The sequence below is a fragment of the Watersipora subatra genome, chromosome 10 (genome assembly GCF_963576615.1).
Source record: "Watersipora subatra chromosome 10, tzWatSuba1.1, whole genome shotgun sequence".
Lineage (NCBI taxonomy): Eukaryota > Metazoa > Bryozoa > Gymnolaemata > Cheilostomatida > Watersiporidae > Watersipora > Watersipora subatra.
This window is the reverse complement of record NC_088717.1, coordinates 33349890-33371769: the sequence shown is the minus strand read 5'-3', so window position 1 is coordinate 33371769 and position 21880 is coordinate 33349890. Positions and strand designations below refer to the sequence as shown.

Sequence of the window (21880 nt, the reverse complement as noted above, 5' to 3'; positions counted from 1 at the left end):
CTCCTACTAATGTATTTAAGAGCGTGCCTTTCGAATGAGAAGGCAGAGCTGATTTGTGCCTGTTATACGACTTGTAACATGCTATTCTTATAACCACTGTACACTGAGGAGATAAAATATATGTATGAACTTTTGCACTGAGTTTCGTACTTTGGAGAAGTAAAGGGCAGCGCGCAAAACCTTCACGATGCTTTCTACCGCTTGAACACAAAAGTTCAGGCCTTCAGTTGTTGTTTGGGTAAAATATTTAATATGTTGATGAAGCACTTATCTTTTAGTATGTATCTTTGACAACCACTGATGTACAAAGACCAAAATTTACCTGTTCAACAAAATTTTCTTAATATTAAAACTTGACAGTAGATACCCTTTAATGTGTGTTTTAGAAATGACATCAGAGTTACATTTTGCTGATGGTATTCAAATTATGGCAGCTATGCCAATTTTTTTATAATCTGCATTTTTACCAAAGCATCCGTAGTTCAGCTATATGTACTACTTGTTTAGACTAAATGTATGCGACAATAGATGCAAACAAATTACCAAAAATGGTTTAGCATACATTACTTGTACATATTAACCATGTTCAACTAGCCGACTTCAATTTTTACAATGAGTTTACCATCCTTATCAATAATATATTTATGGAAATTAATGTTAGTTTTAACTAGCATTCAATAGGTATGGCTAGCATCTCAAAAATTTACAACAGAATTTCTGTAATAGCTGTAAACTTTATAAAGCTGCCTTGAACAATGGCATCTAAACTAATGTGAGTCTTTAAATGATTTCTGGTTGTCCACATCACTAAAACAAATAGTTCACAACGCTAGAATAAATAGCCCACACAACTAAGATAAATAGCCCACACCATTATACAAATAGTCCACATTACTAGGATAAATGGTCCACATCCTATTATAATCTGATGCATGTGTACTTGTTTATTGCTAATTGACGTATAAAAACATTTAGATGTTACTTTGTGTTTGAGAAACAATGAGTAAAAATGACTTGTACAGCAAACAAACATGGGAAAAGTGGGAAAATTTTAAAAGCGTGTAAGAGATAGGAGAGTACTGCTAACAAGGAACTTTTAAAAAGCACAAAAATGACATTTGTAGGTTTTATAAGATTTACAAATTGGAAATTGTTGGTTTGGTTACTTTTTATTGTCAATTTGTTTTATAAAACAATGACCTAAGAAACTAGAAATGTTTAAATATTAACTTTTTGTTGCACTTGGTTGCGACTTTCTGAGGATATTATACTTTTATGATTGACGTAGGTCTAGTGAAGTAAAACGAGGATCAGAAGGAGACGCTGACCTTACAACAGAACACTCTATTCTGATCGCTAAAATTGATGAAATCTCAAGGCAATGCGCAGAGGTAATATGATATACAACACCATATACTATCGATATTTTAGAAGCTGTTTCAGATTAGTTACTAGCATATCATATCCAAAGTTTGAATTACTGTTAAACAACCATATGAGTCTTTTCAGGGATGAATTTAGTCTTACACACCATGACAGGTCTTGAGTGACTGGAAAAAGACAGTCATCGGTCCTCAAATATATATAGGTCAGGTTATGTTAGACTGAGTTTTATGTTTTAGAATAGAACACGGAAGGTAAGTACATAAAAACTAGAGTTCACCTTGAAAAGTTGGTAATTGTCTTTTTGAGTATAATACTGTGTTTCAAAGCCAGAGTTTGATTGATCAATTGATTGCTATAAGTTGAGTATAGTTTTAGAGTCACAACATCGTTTAGACGTTGCAACAGTAATTAATTATTTCTCTTTTTTGCTACCTTCTATTGTTGAGACAGCAATACGCATTATTTTAGCTTTGAATTTGAAAACTAAAATTGTCTCAATTCTTTGATGTGCATGGACCAAGTTGGCTCATTTTTATTAAGAAGCTGTACGGCTATAGTTTTTATTATTAGATATTAAAAAACAACGCGTTCATAGAAAAGCAAAACTTTCAAGTGGCAAATATAGTTGACTATCACAATTAGATACAAGGTTATTTCATAGAGCTTGCTGTAAGCTGAGGTCACCGTGTTCTTTTCACTGTCATAGATCTCAATTGGGGTTAAGAGTTCTTATTTAATCAGCATTTGGGAGTTATTCCACCATGAGACGGTCTAAATTTTTTGGTGGTGCTCTTGAGTATTAAGTTCCATCAGTACTACTTTCTAGGTTAGTGGTCAAACTTCTGTGTCTTCTGCCAAATTACCAAAATATTTGGTATCGAAACTTCAAACCAAAATTAACAGGGTATTAGACAACGTCAGACCTCTTATTCGCATATACAGTGATTTGTCAAAAACTTTGTTTTTTTAGACAAGCACTCTGTACCAGGACACCGAATTTCCTCTGTTAGTTAATGAAACTGTAAAGGTGGAGAATAAGATAGATCAATGGCTGCGACCCAGTGAAATTCAAGAATCAAGTACTTCTGAAGGTTGTGACTGGGCACTCTTTAGAGAAACTACTTGCAACGATGTCCTTCAGGGAGAACTGCCTGACTGCTGGTGAGTTTTAAAAATTTTAATTTATAATTTTGGGCAGAAACAACGGTGTTATTAGAAGTATACAAGTATATGTACATATATGTGCTTGTAAGCTTTCATAATAGCCAAAATGAGCATGCAAGAGCTGATATTTACGCAATTGTGTAGAAAGGGTTGAGAGGGCAACAGAAGTAAACAAGTCTATAAGCCTGGAGAGCATTTCATGTCCTTATTATAATATCAACCGATATAAGATGATAATGTAGTTTCAGAGTAAGGTGTGAAATCAACCATGAAAACACAATTACCAAAGTTCTTTTACAGGTTTTTGACCGCAGCGGCATCCATTGCTGAAAAGAAGTTTTTGCTAGATAGAATATTTCCTGTTGACCAATTAAATCCATATGGTGTGTATGGGTTTAAACTTTGTGTCAATGGAGATTGGAGAGAGGTAATCATTGATGACAAACTTCCTTGTGATTCAGAAAAGCAACTAATGTTTGCCAAGGTACATTTTACACTATTACAAGTAATTTTTAAATATCTCATATTTTCATAAGCTTGATGATTTTTGAATCTAGCTTGTCAAACCTATAGGCAAAAAATTGTAAAACTATTTAACTTGATGATGCAATAGTAACATCATTTGTTACATTGTGTGTTTAAAATTCAAAAAATATAAAAAATGCGATCTTGTACTTCTAAGTCTTTTTTAAAGTAAGAAACCAAATAATTGCATGAAAAGGCCAACATATAATTATTAGTGATATAAAATTAGCATTAATGCTAATGACCTTCACTGAACTTTTGAGTCATACCCGCTCGTCAACTACTTAAAAACTTTTACACATATATACCGGTAGTAAATTTGGGATTAAGAAAGATGGTCTGCAATAGATACCACAAAATGTAGCTTTTTAGATCACAATATAGGACTGTACTTTATCTTACTAGGGTGTTCCATCTAGAACAGTAACATTGAATACAAAGGTCATTGCAGTTTCAGACTAAATGATACTGACAGTACCGCTACTCGGGTACCAAGTAGTAAAGGCATTTTTGTCAAAGGTCACAATTTTATTTAGCAAATAGTGCAACTAGATAATATTTCCTTCTTTTAAACTTCTAGATTTTGCTACGACACTAGATGCAAAAAACGCAGCCAAATCAAAATCAAACAGTGTCAATTTGATTTTACCTTTAAAGTAAAAATAACCAACAAAGATATTGTTTTTTAATAGTCATTATTTGTTTAAATATTAATTGCGATTTTACCAATATATTCTAATCAAATATTTTATCCATGTTCGGTGAAATAAAACTTTAAGTTTCCAAAAGCGACCATTACTTTTGCAAATATTGTAAATTTCAATTTTTAATTGGGCCTGGAGAACCTAGGTTCTCAAGGCTTTTCTTAAATGTTCTCAAAGGTTGTTAAAGGAACGATAGTTGTGTAAGAGTATGTAATAATTTTTTAGCACACCAAATCCCTTGAAATAAATATTTTTTGAGTTTATGCCACACACTCTTGAAGAAGGACCCCACAATGAAGAGATGAACCCATATTAGTAGATGTTGATGCAATAAAAAACAAAGTGACTATAACTGTAAAAAATACAGATAATAATATATTACAATTTTATAGGGAAAGAGAAGGCAACTTTGGGTGCCACTCTTAGAAAAAGCAATAGCGAAATTGTTAGGTGGCTACTCAGCACTACACAAAAAAACTCTCAATGATGGAATGAGATATCTCACTGGCTGCGCAGTTGAAGGACACTTTACAGGTAAGTCAAATCACAACATAATTTTATTTATACAATGTGCAAAAAGATTATTTGATGTGACCGACCTAGAGAGCCACTAGGTAAGCTGGATGGGGCTCTTGCAGTCAAATCAATTGTCAATGACTAACTCAACTCTCAAGCATGTAATGAGTGTGATGGTTTATAGGATACTCTCAAATATCTAGTCAATTTCAGCTTGGTATTACCACAAATTTCTACTTTTTGGCCTGTCATGTTTTATGCATCTTTTTGATCCCACACAAGAAGCATTATGAGATACATTCAGTCATAAGATACCATGTTTACGTGTCCCTAATATAAACAAACTGATATGCTCAAGGTTGTTTTTTTGTTGGAATAACAACTACTTATGACATGTAGTTGAGACCACTTTTTGTCCTGGTGAATCTCTAAACCAGAAGCAAGAAGTGAGCGGCTGCTCAAGTCAGAGGCCCAGACCTAAATAGCTTTGTCATAGCAACTGATGCTACCTATACTGAGCGTGTCCAGCTGGGATAATTTAGCTTAGCGTACTTTGGCATACTTCTAATGGTAGTCGTCACACAACATCTGGTGGCTACCAAATCTGGAAAACTTCCAGAATACTTTTCTAAAAGGCAGTACACTTCAGGTGGTTAGCTTTGAAGTAAATTGCCTAGCCTTTCATACAGTGTAGTCTTATTGCTTTTGATATTTTTGCTTAAGTAGTTGGTGCACATTGGCTACCCATTAAAGGACTTCCTTGGTGTTATATTTGGTTTTCTTCAGGACAAAGAGTAATTATTTGATAAAGCTGCTAGAAAGGAATGCATCATTTTTAATCAACCAAGTCAAAACAGGGAACAGAAACAATTGATCTGTATTGGCTGTTTTCGTACTGAGAGTTGTTGTTTTCTTGATGTATAATATTGTCAAACCGCAGTCTAATATGACTCTTAACTTAGAAAATGATCCATGACAAGCTTCATTCTGTTACATGGGAATTTTAACATTAGATTGAGTTTGATATCTCCTGTTTTCATCAAACGCGTTTTTTCTTAGGCATTTTTATTAGGTTTTATATTTTTTGCAAAAAAACTGCTTAAGCATTCTTTGGAGTCTGTAACCTATATTTTGATTGAATCTTGGAAACAAAAGAGTATCACCTAAATTTGCTAATAGCATCAACATTTTTCAGTACTCTTATAGTTATAAAATTATTATATTATAATATTACTAGGTAATTGCCCGTTTAATAAAAGTTTTGACAAACAAAAAGTTAATTTTATTTGACATATAACAACAGTTATCATTCTAACTTTCAAATTTCATATCATAGGAAAAAGTGTTTTGCGCAGTTTGAATAAATTACGGGACAAAATAAAACAGCTGTAAAAGTGTTTAAATGTAAATGGGAAATAATTAGCAAGTAATAGCTAAATTAGGTCTGTTTTGCTACAATTAAAATAAAATAAGATTTAATAATGATACAATTATTACAAACTGAAAAACAAAACAAAAATCCTAAATATGTTGAATTAATAATAACATTTTTTACTTAGAAGTGTGTGTGTATTAAAAAGGTTGCTGTTATAATGTAGCATAAACTTTAAATCCGATGATACTGGTGCAAATCTAAAAATGAAATATCGGACTGTCTTTGTCTGACTGAACGGAGAAAGAATGTAGAAGCTATTACTGCTCAAAATAATACAATTGTCCTCAGATAATACAATTGTCCTCAGAAATAATACAATTGTCCGCATGAAAACTATTAACTCTAAACACGAATTAGCAATTGAATCTTACAAAAACCAGAAGCAGAAGTTAACAAAAACATGAAAAAGTGTGGATTTGTAGCACTAATAAATTTATTAGCATTTCGAATAATATGTCATTTAGCGCGTGAAATTAGGTAAAGGTTGTAAACAAAATACAATAGAAGCTGAAAAACCTTTGTAGACTTTTGGTTAAACAATTGGATTACAAACTTGTGGTTGCAATTTTTGTGAATTCAAATCCAGCAATTCAGGGAATTTAAAAATTTTAACACCTATAATAGCTAGACCCGACAAAGTACAAAATCATTCAAAACAGAAAACAAAAAACTTTGAGATTTATATACAAACTTATAGTTGTATATAAATCTCAAAAATTATATCAATTATATCTTAATTATAACAATTATATCTTATATAAATAGATATATAATATATAATTGTTAACCTATGTATATAACCTTATTATATAGGGTTATATAAATAGGTTAACGTTATATTATATAGGCTTTAATAATATTAAAAAATATTTCAACATTCACTTCAGTTTACATGACTAATTATACAATTGTTACATTCAGATAATTATTTTTGTTGTTTTTAGTTTGGTTTTCGTTAAAGTTTTCAAAACATCTTTTATGGCTTCAAACATTTAGATTTTTGGATTTTAGGCTATACATTTGTTTCAGCATTACAGCAGATGGGTATTAGTTTGTGAGAAAACCTGTTTTAAACATTTTTTCAAACCTCTACATTTGCTAATTCGTTAGGGTAAAAATATAATGAGGTTTCAATTTTTCTCCATTATAAAATAAAAGATTACCTAAACAACAAGATAGAATAGAAAAAGCCAAATACATGTTTTTAAAGTGATTATCAAAAATGGCTAAGATCTAACATAACCATTACTTTTGCAATCGACAATTATACGAGCAACTAATTGAACCAAACTAAGGGAATTATTAATTTGTAAATAGCTTCCTAATCTATGTAGTTTCACCTGAAGCAACATATTCTATTTTAAATTTTTTGAATAAATGTAGCTGAATTAAGGGATGAAGGCCGTCAGCAGGCACTTTGGGAAAGACTACGAGTTGCATTACAGGATGGCTTCATAGTAGCGTGCAGCACGTATCCAAAATCTCATACCAATTTCAGAAGAGTTGGACTTAGTGGAAAGCATGGATACTCATTTCTAGCTATGGCACAAATAGGAGATGTGAAGTAAGTTCTATACCATTTCTGAGTAAATAGTCAATCAAAGTTAACTTTTTTTCAATGTTAAAACAAAAAAAAACAGTTATACCATTTAATACACAGAAGTGATGTGCACCAATCGGATGGTAAACTAACAGATTGATAATGCTGTATGCAGCCCTTGGAGACACCTTTTTAAAGTTTTACTTTGAGATGCTCAATATTTGAACAGTTGGCAGTTTATCATTATAAATTTGGTGGAAAATAATGTTAACAGTGACGGTTTTAGTTTTATCACAATGAAGGTCAGACTTGAGTTTAAGGAATGTAAAAGTCATAATTTTAGCCACCCTGGTTTTTTCTCATGTATACAAAATAGTGAAAATCTGAAAACTTCAATTTTTCAAAAATATTGTTACGATTTTTCAACAATGCCTAAGCCAGTTACCAACGTCATCTAAAATTTATACTAACAAGAAAAGATGACAGAATTTACAGTGAGCAGTAATATGATTATTATTGTTGTTTTTATTCTTATTTTTCTAATTTATTTCATTACTACGTGAGGGAAATTCGAAAAACTACATTTTGTTTAAAACGGACTAAAATTTGAATTCAGTTAAGGAGTAATTAAAATAATTACATCATTGTACATGTTATTATTTAAAGAAGCAGTAATAATGCAAACAAATTTTTGATCAAATATTTGTTTGACATCATCATTATTATTTATTATCATATTTGTCGACATCATTTTATCAAAATGATGTCGAAAGAAACGTATTAACTGATGCTGCTCAGCTTCAACTTTGGTAAAAAATAATTTTATTCTTTTGTTGATTTTTTATGCCTCAAAAAATCTATAAAAATAGCATAACAAAACGTTATAATTTGCCATTTTGATCAAAACAATAGCAAACATTTCGGGCTGTGACACTCAAAATCTGCTTAGAATCTGACTGCGATTTTCCCACAGGTTAGCTAGTGGAAGCAAGCAAATTTATTAAAAGCTAATAAATTTAAACATGACGTGTGTGTTTTTATTTAAGGCTATTTCTACTTCGTAATATTTGGGGGAAAGTGGCTTTTAATGGAGACTGGAGTGAAGGTTCTGATAAATGGAGAAATGTCCCTGAAAACTTGATCCCACCACAAGGAAAAGGAAACTCAGCAGAAGGCATTTTTTGGATGTCCATGGAAGATTTTATACGGTATATAATGTAATAAAAATTATCAATCATTATTTAGACAAATGCTTTTAGAGCAGTTATACTCACATTTATTCCAACATTGCAGTAAAAATCTCCGTTGATGAGCACCTCGAGAAGGATTTGTCTTTTTCTGAATGAGTAATAGCAATTGTCCACACTAGTAACAGCAGCAAACCATGTGAATGATTGCTAGTTATTGCTCCTTTTAGCTAAACTTTACAACAAATACAGAATAAAATACAATTTTACAGTTTCACTTAGGAATGTAAAATAGTGGAAACAATGTATGCATAATTAAATAGTGTCTGCAGATGTATGCTGTGTGTTTTATGCTCTACTCAAGCTAAAAAATATCAGCATCTTTATTTTCTGCAGCAACTGTTCGTGCGTCAGAAAGACCTTCCGTTTACAAGACACAAAAGGTCAAAAAGCTCCTAATGCAGATTAGGTTACAAAACTTTTTTATATCCCAATGATTGATGCAGATAACTTAAACCAAAGATAAGCATATGTATCAGTTTACCCAGACATGCATTTAAATAGGAAGGAAAAATTAATTTGGGATTTTTTTAGGTTTTTTGTGCCATAAAACAAACTTTGCTGTATTGCATTCCTTTAGTACGGATTGTTTACAAAATGTATAATTATATTTGTAGCTACTTTGCTAGTCTGCTAATATGTATTGCTCGAGAAAACTATTATGAACACTCTGTTAAAGCAAAACTTTTTCAAGAAGGAGACACCTCATGGGATGCATTAGAATTAGAAATATTTGATACTGCGCAAGTTGACATCAACCTACAGCCAATAGATAGGTAGGTAAACTATAGTTTCTACTAAATATTGTATACATTCTAGATCAATTTTTCTCTTCATGGTTTTATGAAGCTGACCACTTTTCTTTGAAACTATCAACCACACCACAAATTCATGACGGCTAGTATTGTAGATCAGTACAAAGTTGATAAAATATCTTGGTTTTGTTTTTAAAGTAAACTACTATTTACATGTATATATACATGTGAATCTCTACATATATATATATATATATATATATATATATTTATATATATATATTTTTATATATACATATTTATAGCAAATTTATTAAAAGCTAATAAATTTAAACATGACGTGTGTGTTTTTATTTAAGGCTATTTCTACTTAAGGCTATATATATATATATATATATATATATATATAGCAATATAAGTGCAATAGAGCACTCACCCGATATATATATATATATATATATATATATATATATATACTGGGCGAGTGCTCAAACTTCCAGGTCTCTGGTAGGAGACCCGAGTTAGAGCAGAATTTACCACCCATACGGGGTATCCGGGGTGAGGAAACAATTTTTTTTTATATATATATACATATATATGTATATACATTTATATAAATGTATATATACAAATATATGTGTATTATATATATAAATGTATATATACATTTATATAAATGTATATATATACATATATATGTGTATTATATATAGATGTATATATATATATAAATATACATATTGATACATGTATATAATATATATGCATGTATATATATACTACATACATTTATACCTCAGATGATATATACATGTATTCAAATTGGTGTATATATACATTGTCTGTGTTTATATATAGTAGATATATATATATACATATATATATTGTATTCAGAGTTTTGATGGATAGCTGTTGGTGGAACAGTAACTTTTTATACACACACTTGTATGCAATAATTGTTATTATTACATGTAATTCAACAAAATCACGAATTTTATTTTGTTTTCTCAGTTTGTATTAATTGTATCAATACCGTATCATATTTTATTATAATTGTTGCAAACCGACTTAATTTAGCTATTAATTGCTAATTATTTAAAATTTACATCTAATCCCTTTTACAATTGTTTTATTTTTTTAATTTATTAGACTGGCAGAAAAACTTTTCCTCATGATATGATGTTTGAAAGTTGCAGCTGTTTGACAAAGTTTGATAAACTTTACAGTTGTTTTTATTTTCTCTCACTTATTTCAACTACACAAAACATTTTTCTCATGATAGGTTACCTATCAAGTTTTCTTATGTTACTTATGTAGTTTGAATGTTAGAATGGCAAATGTTGTTATATATGTTAAATACAAATAGATTTTCTGTGCAAAGACTTTTTTATTACCCGGGTACAAGTACAGCTTATGGTGTAAAATGTTGAAAAAATACTTTACCGAAGTTGTTTTCTCACCTTGGAGCGGATTAAAATTTACATTATTTTATTTTAATGGGAAAAATTGTTTCGGATCTCGAACAACTCAGTTTTCGAACTACCTTCTGGCACTGATTATGTTCGAGAACTGAGGTTCCACTATATATTATCAAAAGATATAGGTTGCTGAAAGTTATGAAATTTTAAACTTACATTGGTTTGAAAACCTTTACAGTTGTTTTATTTATTTTTAAATCAGTTGTCCTGCACAAAACCTTTTCCTCATGATATAAAGTTTGAAAATTATAGTTGTTTGAAAAACTTTGAAAACCTTCACAGTGGTTTATTTTCTCTTATAATTTATTTCAACTACACAAAACACTTCTTTCAAGATATGTATTTTGAAAGTTAGAATGGCAAATGTTGTTATATGTTAAATACAAATCAATGTTCTTTACAAAAACTTTTTTACTACCCAGGCAACGCCGGGTAGCACAGTTAGGCTTGGGGCCGTGGCGTCACTCAGGGATGCGCGGGAGACCTTTGTACACCGACAGTCTCCAGGCGCAGCTTTCCAGATGTATGAGTTGGCGAGTGTGAGGCGATTGAGTGCTAGGCGATTGATTGTGAGTGCAAGGCAATTGGTTGCGAGACAATTGGTTGCGAGTGCAAAGTGATTGATTGCAAAGCGAGTGCAAGGCAATTGATTGCAAGGAGAGTGCAAGGCAATCGATTGCGAGGTGGATGTGGGCCGATTGATTTCAAGGCAATTGACTGCGACTGCGAAGCGATTGATAGCGGGGCGACTGCAAGAACGCGATTGTCAACTACTCGGTAGGTTAAGACTGGTCAGCTGAGGTGGGGCTCAGCGGCAGAAGTGCGCAATTGTGAACTGCAAATATAGACGGGTATGAACGGATGCATGAATCTAGACACATGAATCTAAAATATTTACTAGATTTTACACACATCTAGCTGTACGACACGTTGCAGATTTCCATTGTTCTCTCCAACATTGAAATGTTGGAGAGTCTATGCATACTATGTCTATGCATACTCTGATCAGGACAACAATTTCAGTAGACAGCATTTTTGGAGTTGTTCTACAGTATGAAAGACAACTCTCAATAACTTTTATGCTGCACGTGAATCTGTTCCTGTAGGCGGGTAAAGCAGCTAGTGCATATATATATATATATATATATACAGTTACCGTTGGTACTACTGCCAAATAAAGATTTTGTGTAAATGACACATTATTTCATGAAATTGCTACATTTTTATCATCAAATGTTGTAATTTTTACTAACAATATAAAGTTTTATATATTTCATGGCTAGTCTAGAATAAAACAATTAATACACTTGCCGATACACGTGTAACCCTTAGAATTGCATCCTTGAAAGCTGATTAATATAAATTTCAAAGAAAACATTTCCAAAAGTTGCAAATGCAAACACATGGTAATGAATTATTACAGAGAGTTAACTACAACTGGAGATCGCGGAAAGTTAATTCTGACATCAATGATAATCTTTGATCAAAATTGGGAAGTAATTGGCTCAACCCCAAATGAAGATATAGAAGTTACAACGTGGAGGTCGAAGCTTCTCACTGAAGGAAAATATCAGATTTATGTAACAAATTTTAATCACTTGGTAGACCAGAGTAAGTCACTACTTAATATTTTACTACTCAATTTTACTACTATCTACTAATCAATTTTACTCCTCTACAATACAATTTTACTCCTCTACAATACAATTTTACTTCTCTGCAATACAATTTTACTCTACAATACATATGTACTACCCAAATTACTACTCAATCCTAAAACTGAACTTTCTAATATGCTTTTCTTATAAAGGAATGCTGAGCGTGAGAAGTCATCTACGCTATAGAAGTGATCTATCGTTTAGCACCCATTCATGGTTTTGTAAACCAATTCATCAGAAAAAGGTTTTAAGATTGTTTTCTTGAATGACTAGGCCAAATTAAGTCACAATTTTGTATCAATCCTAAAGTGCAAGAAGATTGAAAATGAAGCTTTTTTGTCTCTTTTGGTCTTCATATTAGAAACACTATAGATTTTTTTGTCTATTGCTTTTGGTTTTTTGTAAGTAAATCTTGTCACAGAGCGTAATTGCAAAATTAATCACAAAGAAACTTTTTCAATTTTATTTTGACCATTAGTCATAGTTTGTTTTTTTAGATTTGAAAACTTGGTTTACCTACAAAATTTCTTGCCCGAGGTATTAGAGATCTGACAACATCAGTAGTAAGCAATTTCAACATTACAATGATTGTTTTTAAATAATTTCAACATATATTTGTACACTGACATTACATAATGCCACAGGATACGCATTAATAATGTGAGCATTAGGCATCAAAGCGTTTCAAGTAATGTACTTTGGTATTCAAAGTTGAAATTTCGCCTCAAAAAATTAATAAACTGTTTCAATGGTTTTGTACATAATACTAGTTTGTCTACAGGCTATCTTTCTCTAAAATGTCTTTAAAAATAACAGCTAGAATAATTATATAATAGACCTAAATTTAATCAATTTAAATAAAGTTTCCAGCAACTCACAACTTCCTTGATATGTAGTAACAAGCCGTCGTTTGTAAGTTTTAAAACCGAAAACTATGATCCGTGTTTTCTTGTGTTCTATCAATGACTGCAAAGAAATCAACGACTGAGTTAGCAATAGCTAAAATTTACCTTAGATCCTAAAAGTGTTTCTATTATTATGATCACAGACATTAAAATTTAAGCAAAAGACAGACAATTTTTGTATAAATGTTGGCTCTATTAGCTAATATTGTTAACCCATCCACAACCGACTAATTTTTATGTGATCTACATTTATCTTAAATACCAGTCGCTTCTCAGAAAAATGCTACAATTCAAGTTACGACAAGAAACTCAGTAGAGTTGAGTTACCCATTTATACTTTACAATTACTAGCCAAGTCTCCCATTTCAGATGCAATAAAGTTCCGATAGGCTTCATATTACTTGCATGTAGACATGTTTCTCAAGGAAGGTAGTGTTAGAAAATTGTTGATTTGCAAAAACCTCTGCTTGCTGAAACAAGGTTAAAATTTTAAAATAAAAATAGTAAAATGTACCTAATATTGCTAAAATAATTTTTTTATAACATAAAATAAAAAATTTTGAATGATAGGTAATTATAAATCTCACAAGACACTCACATAAGGAGTTTGGGAAATGATAGACAGTTTGAGGAATTTGTATGTTGATATATACCTGGTAGTTAGGGGCCCTAACTAACGCCCCTAACTAATGCCAATAACTACCTGCTAAATAAAAGCCATTAGTTTCCTAATCTTCATTTGTATGCCTATGTGTGAACCAGTTTATTTTCTAGTTGCAAATTTTGCCTGACATGCGTTTTCATTTTAATTACAACCTTGCTCTCTTTTTAGATTTTGTATGGTTTTTTATACTGATTGCACCACTTTAAGTTGTACATTATGTATATAAACTATTGGTATTTTGAGTCTGTTCAAAAATAATAACAAAGCTTTTTAAAATTGTGACACTAGAGTACCACATATATGAGAGGCTTCAGCCTATTCAAAAACAAATTATTATAGTAGTTAGTTTGATCACTTGCGCATTTCCCACAATCTTACAAATAACAGCTTTTCTCTTGCGTACTAAGTAAGAGTATCTTAATAAAAAACCAACCGGTTTTAAATGAGCACCATTTTTCTAAACAGCAGAATAGTTAAAAATAGTCAGACAGAGCAAGTATACTGTGTTCTTCTAGCCGATCAGTTTTATTCATACGCATTGCATTTCAGTTCATTTGCTTAATCCTTAATCCTAATCGGTCGGTTGTAGTGGCAGCTTAAAGAACCTAAAGAACTAACTTCATGTTATGTTCTTAAAGACATAACTAGGAATGTTTTTGTCAGTTGGCATTATACAGCAATTTCTGGTGAAAGAACTAAAATCACACGATGGTATACTTTTACTCTAGACTGGCATCAGTATTCTAACACACATCTTTGCCAATGACCTTCAAATTTGCGATAAAACTTGCGCTTTTAAGTATTCACATGAGACTCATAGCTAATCACTGTCTAAATTATAAAATCTAAAAAATTTTAATTTTTAGAAAAAGTTAAATACACATTCATATGTCACACAAGTAAAAAAGTCAAGTGTACAAGACTTGAAGTAAACCCAGAGAAAATTGCGACTATTTTAGTGCGACTGGCAGCATCTAAAGGAACAGCACTAACTGTAAGTTTAAGAATTATCCACTAGTTTAATCTTTGAATATCTAGTATCTCTCTCAAGCAGAGAGCTGTAGTGTAGATGATTGGGTTATAATGCTTTATTTTGCCTGTTTCACTTGTTTCTAAATTTCCTTTGTTTGCTTTTTAGAAATTTCTTTAATATAATGAAAATATTGGCTTGGTGATTGAACAAATTTGAAAGTGTTTGAAAAAGCAACTGAAGTTGGTGTTATCACAATCAAGTAGTGTAAAGAGGTTTTCACTCAGCTTAAGTTTATTTAGCGGAAGTCTTTAATAAACTTTTGTATGGAAATATCTAAAACCAATAAAATGATGAAAATTTTAATGTAGTTTACAGTAGGCTTTTCTATATCAGAAACTAAAATTCAAAAAATGTTAAGCTTCTAAAAAACACTGCATATGATGCTCAAGAGTCTTGCTAAGGTTTCTGAAAGTGGACATACTTTTTTCATTTAATAGCACACTGCCTACTGGTGGCCTATATATAATACTTCTAGTTTTCCTAAATAAAATAATTATCTCAGAAAAAGATATTTCACATAAAGTAAGCCTATGCTGTAGTAATGTTATAATCGTGTTGTAATATCAAATGCATTGCATCATTATTATGTAACATTACAATGTACTTACCTTTAGACAGCACTTTATATCGTTTTATAGTGGATGTACGTAGTACGACCATATTTATCATTTTCTGAATTTCAAAAATATATATTTTACTGAGCAAATACAAATATTTAGTGCTAGATGAAAAAAATTGTTTAACAGTTTAACAGTTTAACAGTAGTTTGGTAGCCACATTTAATAGCCATCCACCTTGTAGAAAGGATCACCTGCCTGTTACTAATTTAAATACATGTAGTGGGTCAGTGAAAGAGAACTCAAGTAACATTTTCTGTCTATTACTAACTCACTATTTTTGTTATCCTTTGCTAATTAGAGCATTGTTGCACCACGAGAGTTGTTTCGGAGTGTTGCCAACTGTGCTCGTGGTTTGGCAATGGATCAAACAGTCTTAGTTGGCCAGCCCTGTTTTCCATCACATTTTATTTCCGGTGACTATCCTTCATCCAAGCTTGCCATTATGGTGTTTGAATTCCACAGAGCGACATGCAGCTGATTAATAATAGACAATTTTTCTGATCAAAGCATTTTAACATTTATTGTTAATTGGTTTAGTTATACCACTTGAATTAGCTCTGTGAGTGCTTTTCAAAGACGGCAACAAGGTTTGCGTCAATAATTTTCCGTCTTCTATAAAATCATTATTTTTTGTATTGCAGTGGAATAACTTGTTGTAAATATGTTTTTCAATTGTACGTTTTAGGGTTTTGGTGTTGATTCAAAACAACAGTAACTATATAGTCATCTCCAAAGCAATGATTCAATTCTATCTTTAGACATATGCAAGCTATGAATCTAGCATAAACCACTATAGTCGGTGTAAAGTAGTCGAAAGCAATTTAAGCAATCTAAAGTATTCTAAAGTAATCTATAGTAATTTAGAGTAATCTAAAGTAATGTATAATAATCTAAAGTAATCTAAAGTAATGTATAGTAATCTAACGTAATGTATAGTAATCAAAAGTAATCTGAAGTAATCTAAAGTAATGTATAGTAATCAAAAGTAATCTAAAGTAGTCTAAAGTAATGTATAGTAATCTAAAGTAATCTAAAGTATTGTAAAGTAATCTAAAGTAATGTATAGTAATCTAAAGTAATTCAAAGTAATGTAAAGTAATCTAAAGTATTGTAAAGTAATCTGAAGTAATGTATAGTAATCAAAAGTAATCTAAAGTAATGTATAGTAATCTAAAGTAATCTAAAGTAATGTATAGTATTCTAAAGTAATCTAAAGTAATGTATGGTAGTCTAAAGTAATCTAAAGTAATCTAAAGTAATCTAAAGTGATGTATAGTAATGTAGAGTAATCTAAAGTAATGTATAGTAATCTAAAGTAGTCTAAATTAATGTATAGTAATCTAAAGTATTGTAAAGTAATCTAAAGTAATATAAGGTAATGTATAGTAATCTAAAGTAATCTAAAGTAATGTAAAGTAATCTAAAGTATTGTAAAGTAATCTAAAGTAATGTATAGTAATCAAAAGTAATCTAAAGTTATGTACAGTAATCTAAAGTAATCTAAAGTAATGTATAGTAATCAAAAGTAATCTAAAGTAATATATAGTAATCTAAAGTAATCGAAAGCAGTCTAAAGCAATGTATAGTAATCTAAAGTAATGTATAATAATCTAAAGTAATCTAAAATAGTCTAAAGTAATCTAATTTTTTGATGAAATATAGTTTTGAATTTGAAAAATCAATAAGCATTATAGGAGAGCCAAATTAGCTGTCAAATATGATACAATATAAATCTTCTATCCAAATTTTAATGTTTCAAGTTTTACCCTAAATAGATAATACTAGATTTGCTTGTAGATACCTCCAGGTATTGATAATATCAAAGCGTACCAGCTACCACCCAATTATTCTGGAGGTAGCCTACTCGCTATAGTGAATCGTAATCAAACAAAGTCTGTGTGTGTAATGACAGCTCCACAAACCAGTTACGGAACTATATATTCTACTCGAAGCATCGCTGATCCAACGACAAAGGATGTCATTCCCGCTAACTGCAGGTTGGATTTCCAAGATAAAAAATATTCATCAGAATATACTCTTTTTGATGGTTGAACCATAGTTCTGCGTTTTGTTTCATTTTTTATTTATTGGGTTTGACTATCTTTCTTGCCAAGTCATTTAATAACAACGGACATGCTTCTACTGCTTGAACTGAAAAAAATGTATTTAGTTTGGCAATGTACATGTATATCTTATACATCACTACTTGCAATAAGTGAGAGTTGTTGGAGGCAATTAGCATAGAGACATCATGAAATTACTATATATAGTATAGAGACATCTCGAGATTACTATATACAGTATAGAGACATATTGAGATTACTATATATAGCATAGAGACATCTTGAGATTACTATATATAGTATAGAGACATCTTGAGATTACTATATATAGTATAGAGACATTATGACATTATTATATATAGTATAGAGACATAATGAGATTACTATATATAGTAAAGAGACATATTGAGATTACTATATATAGTATAGAGACATCATGAAATTACTATATATAGTATAGAGACATCTTGAGATTACTATATATAGTATAGAGACATCTTGAGATTACTGTATATAGAGACATCTTGAGATTACTATATGTAGTATAGAGACATCTTGAGATTACTATATATGGTAGAGAGACATCATGAGACTACTATATATAGTATAGAGAAATCTTGAGATAACTGATGTCATTTAATGACGAGCTAAATGATGCTGTCAAGTGTCATATAAACCTTTTGGCAAGTTTAGTCAAGTTGCTATATTACAAGCCAACTCATGCTTCCACAAGATTGTTATTGGTTAAGTACAATTGAGTTCATTGTAGTTGAAGTAAATGCACAATTACTTAGAGACAACTAAAGGCTATAGAAGCTGAAAACTTGGAATACTCTAAATATCATGTTTATTATCATATTAATTACCTTTCTGCATTTAACTATCAAATAAACAGTAAAAAATGTGGTAAATCTAAATTTGTACACATATGTTGGCGATGATAGTTCTTCAAAGTTTTTCTAATATTTACAGATATTCTAGCTTTTTAGTGTTGTGTTCAAAAAACAGGCACATATAATTTGAACTTTAGTAACATGTCAGTTAAGAACAAATTGAATACTACTACTAGCAGCTAATTATTGCTCATAATCAATAGTATCAGATATTGTGCCTATTATGTAAACAGCCCAGTGATTGGCTGACATTTTAAAAGTTTTTGTGGAGATGCATTTTTCCTATTCAAAGCAAATTCATTGTCACTTAAAATAGGCATTCAAATCATCAATCAAAGATATTTGGACATTGGTTGTTTAATAGCATATTGCGTTTAAAACTAATTTGAACTATTTTCAATATAGTGAAATACAATATATACAATAGGTTAGGACCGCTTCTTTGTGTTGTACTAAGTGTACTTCATGATAAATACAGTAAATGATGTGAACATAAATAATGATAGTAATTATTAATATAAGATAGCAATAATTAAATTTAACGGATAAACAAAGCTATACTACATGTAGACATAATGGGTTTTACCAATTACAGTCAAACATGCTCCACATAGCGAATTATTTTCAATATATTGCATGCAGAAGACAGAGTTAAAACCTGGTTTAATAATTTTAGCCAAATTGTTCAATTTCTCCTAACGGCTGATGAAAACTGGGCTTCAAACGATAATCGAACTTCTATTCGCTTTACACATCCATCTTCAGAAGAACAAGCTAAATTGATGGCTGGAAGCAATGTTCGCCAAAAACCAACCTTAACTTTCACTAACCGAGTCATTCATCGACTTGTGCAAAACTCTGAGCTGGCCTGAGACAATTTTGTTACTTCACCCAAAAACAGTCGCTGCTATGAAATTAATGAAAAATTACTTTACTTCAATTTTTTTTAAAGAATAGATAAAAATAAATCAAGGAAATGAGCTTCTTTCAGTTTTGGTATGGTAAAAGCAAACAACATTTATCTTAGCTGTATGCTGCAAAAACTAATCTACATAACATCTGAAGCTACGCAGTTTAAGGATAGTTCTGAAGGGTTATTTTACACGCACCACATGCAGACCATAAATCACTTAAGAAATCTATGTAAAACTGTTAGGTAACTATGTTGGGCACTTACTATTTTAAAAAACGTCTGTGAAAATAGTAAATTATCTGTTGAAATATTCAGATGGCAATAGTTAGCGAAACACAATAGTGAGACTGTAGTGCTATTCTGTTCATCTGTACACGTTTGCTAGAATCTGCAACTTGATCAGCAGCTGATGTTTTGATAAATACTTCTATTCTCTAACAACTACATGTATCTGAATGAGAATCAATCTTGAAAACTATTGATATGTATGGTTTAATTTTTGATGCACTTTACAATAACATTTGTTTACATTTGTAGTAACCAGAACTGCTCACCTTTAAAATGTTATTAATCTAAAGACAGTTTTGTCAATTCTTTACGGAGAGTGAAAAGCGTAGCCACCAACTTATTTTAATCAAGACAACCAGCAACACTCCCTGTTCTAAGAAAGCTGTTGCAATAACATTTTTAATATTGAGTTAAAACTAGAAAATTAGATGTTATCACTTGCCACTGTTAAATCATCAACCATTTCTATGAGAAAAGGCATTGTACGCTAAAAATGCTGAAAACTTTTATAATGGAAAATTAAACAAATTGAGTCTATTTTAAACAAAAATGACTTTGTGTTTTTATAATATGCGGCTCACCAATCTTGAGCATTTTGTCCGGCTGTATTTGAGGCACTTGTGGAACTTTTTAAATATAATTTGTAACGATTTTTTTGTGTGAAAGTATTACACCTCGATAGTATATGACTAAACTTTGATTTTTACTATTGATTGTATAATTAATTGTATAGCTGATTGTATAATCGATTGTATAGTTTATTATATAATTGATAGTATAATTGATTGTATAATTGATTGTATAATTGATGATATAATTGATGGTATAATTGATTGTATAATTGATGGTATAATTGATTGTATAATTGATTGTATAAATGATTTTATAATTAATTGTATAGTTGATTGTACAATTTATTGTATAATTGATTGTATAACTGATTGTATAATTGATTGTATAATTGATTGTATAATTGATTATTTAATTGATTGTATAATTGATTGTATAATTGATTGGATAATTGATGGTATAATTGATTGTATATTGATTGTATAATTGATTGTTGAGGTGATTGTATAATTGATTGTATAATTAATTGTATAATTGATTGTATAATTGATTGTACAAATGATTTTATAATTAATTGTATAGTTGATTGTATAATTTATGGTATAATTGATTGCATAACTGATTGTATAATTGATTGTATAATCTATTGTATAATTGATTGTATAATTGATTATATAATTGATTGTATAATTGATGGTATAATTGATTGTATAATTGATTATATAATTGATGGTATAATTGATTGTATAATTGATTGTATAATTGATTGTATAATTGATTGTATAATTGATTTGATGCATACAAAAATTGAAAAAAATAAAATGATGCACATTTATTCCAGAAACATTATTTCAAACTTTTTTTAAGATGTTATAAATCCAAATTGTAAAACTAAATGAGTCTAAACTTGCAGTTAAACCTTTTCAACTCTAACCTGTTTTTGTATGTTTTTAGCAAGATCACGTAAAAGCTTAATTTAATAAAGTTTACGCATTAGCTTGTGGTGAATAATTTTAAAAAACTACTCAAGCTTGTATATAGGACCGAAAGTTAGTTTGTTTGTTTTATTTCATCAAAAAATATGAAAACAGCAAAAAAAGAAAAAGAAAAAAGATAATGATGAGGCCCAAACTGCGCAGTAGCATTGCTAGTCAAGGCGCTGGGCCACAGGTTAACAGCAAGCAGCCAGAAACTATTTAGTCATCGCTCAACAGGTACAGCTTGAGGGCACGTCTAAAAGTGGGCTTACTCACTACCCTACGCAGTTCATCAGGCAGAGCGTTCCATTGTGCTGACTGCTGATAAGACATTCCGCGATGACCTGAAGCAGATTTAGAGGGAGGTAGCTTTAGATTTAAGGAAGAGCAGCGAGTGGGATATTGATGAATGCGATGTGATTTAAGGCTGTAGAATAATTGATGAGACGCGATGAGAGTTCGAAATTTATAGAGTTTATTTACCGTAAGAATTGAAGATTTTTGAAAAGGTTGGCGGGTGTGTTCTAATTTAGGTTTTTATGTAAA

The 21880-nt window shown here is 30.6% G+C and overlaps 1 protein-coding gene across 1 annotated transcript; it reads left to right on the top strand.

Moving 5' to 3' along the window:
* Positions 1–755: 755 nt before the first annotated feature.
* LOC137406988 (calpain-15-like) lies at positions 756–19458 on the top strand. The gene is made up of 13 exons (XM_068093589.1): positions 756–772; positions 1289–1391; positions 1623–1637; positions 2357–2547; positions 2851–3034; positions 4172–4313; positions 7114–7294; positions 8317–8478; positions 9135–9293; positions 12174–12361; positions 14844–14971; positions 17428–17627; positions 19263–19458. Exons 1-13 carry the CDS (start codon positions 756–758, stop codon positions 19456–19458), a joined length of 1866 nt encoding a protein of 621 aa, XP_067949690.1.
* Positions 19459–21880: the final 2422 nt, after the last annotated feature.

Coding starts and splice junctions, on each gene's coding strand:
- LOC137406988 (XM_068093589.1), top strand. Junction 2,548..2,850: donor GGAGAACTGCCTGACTGCTG/GTGAGTTTTAAA, acceptor GTTCTTTTACAG/GTTTTTGACCGCAGCGGCAT. Junction 8,479..9,134: donor TCCATGGAAGATTTTATACG/GTATATAATGTA, acceptor TTATATTTGTAG/CTACTTTGCTAGTCTGCTAA.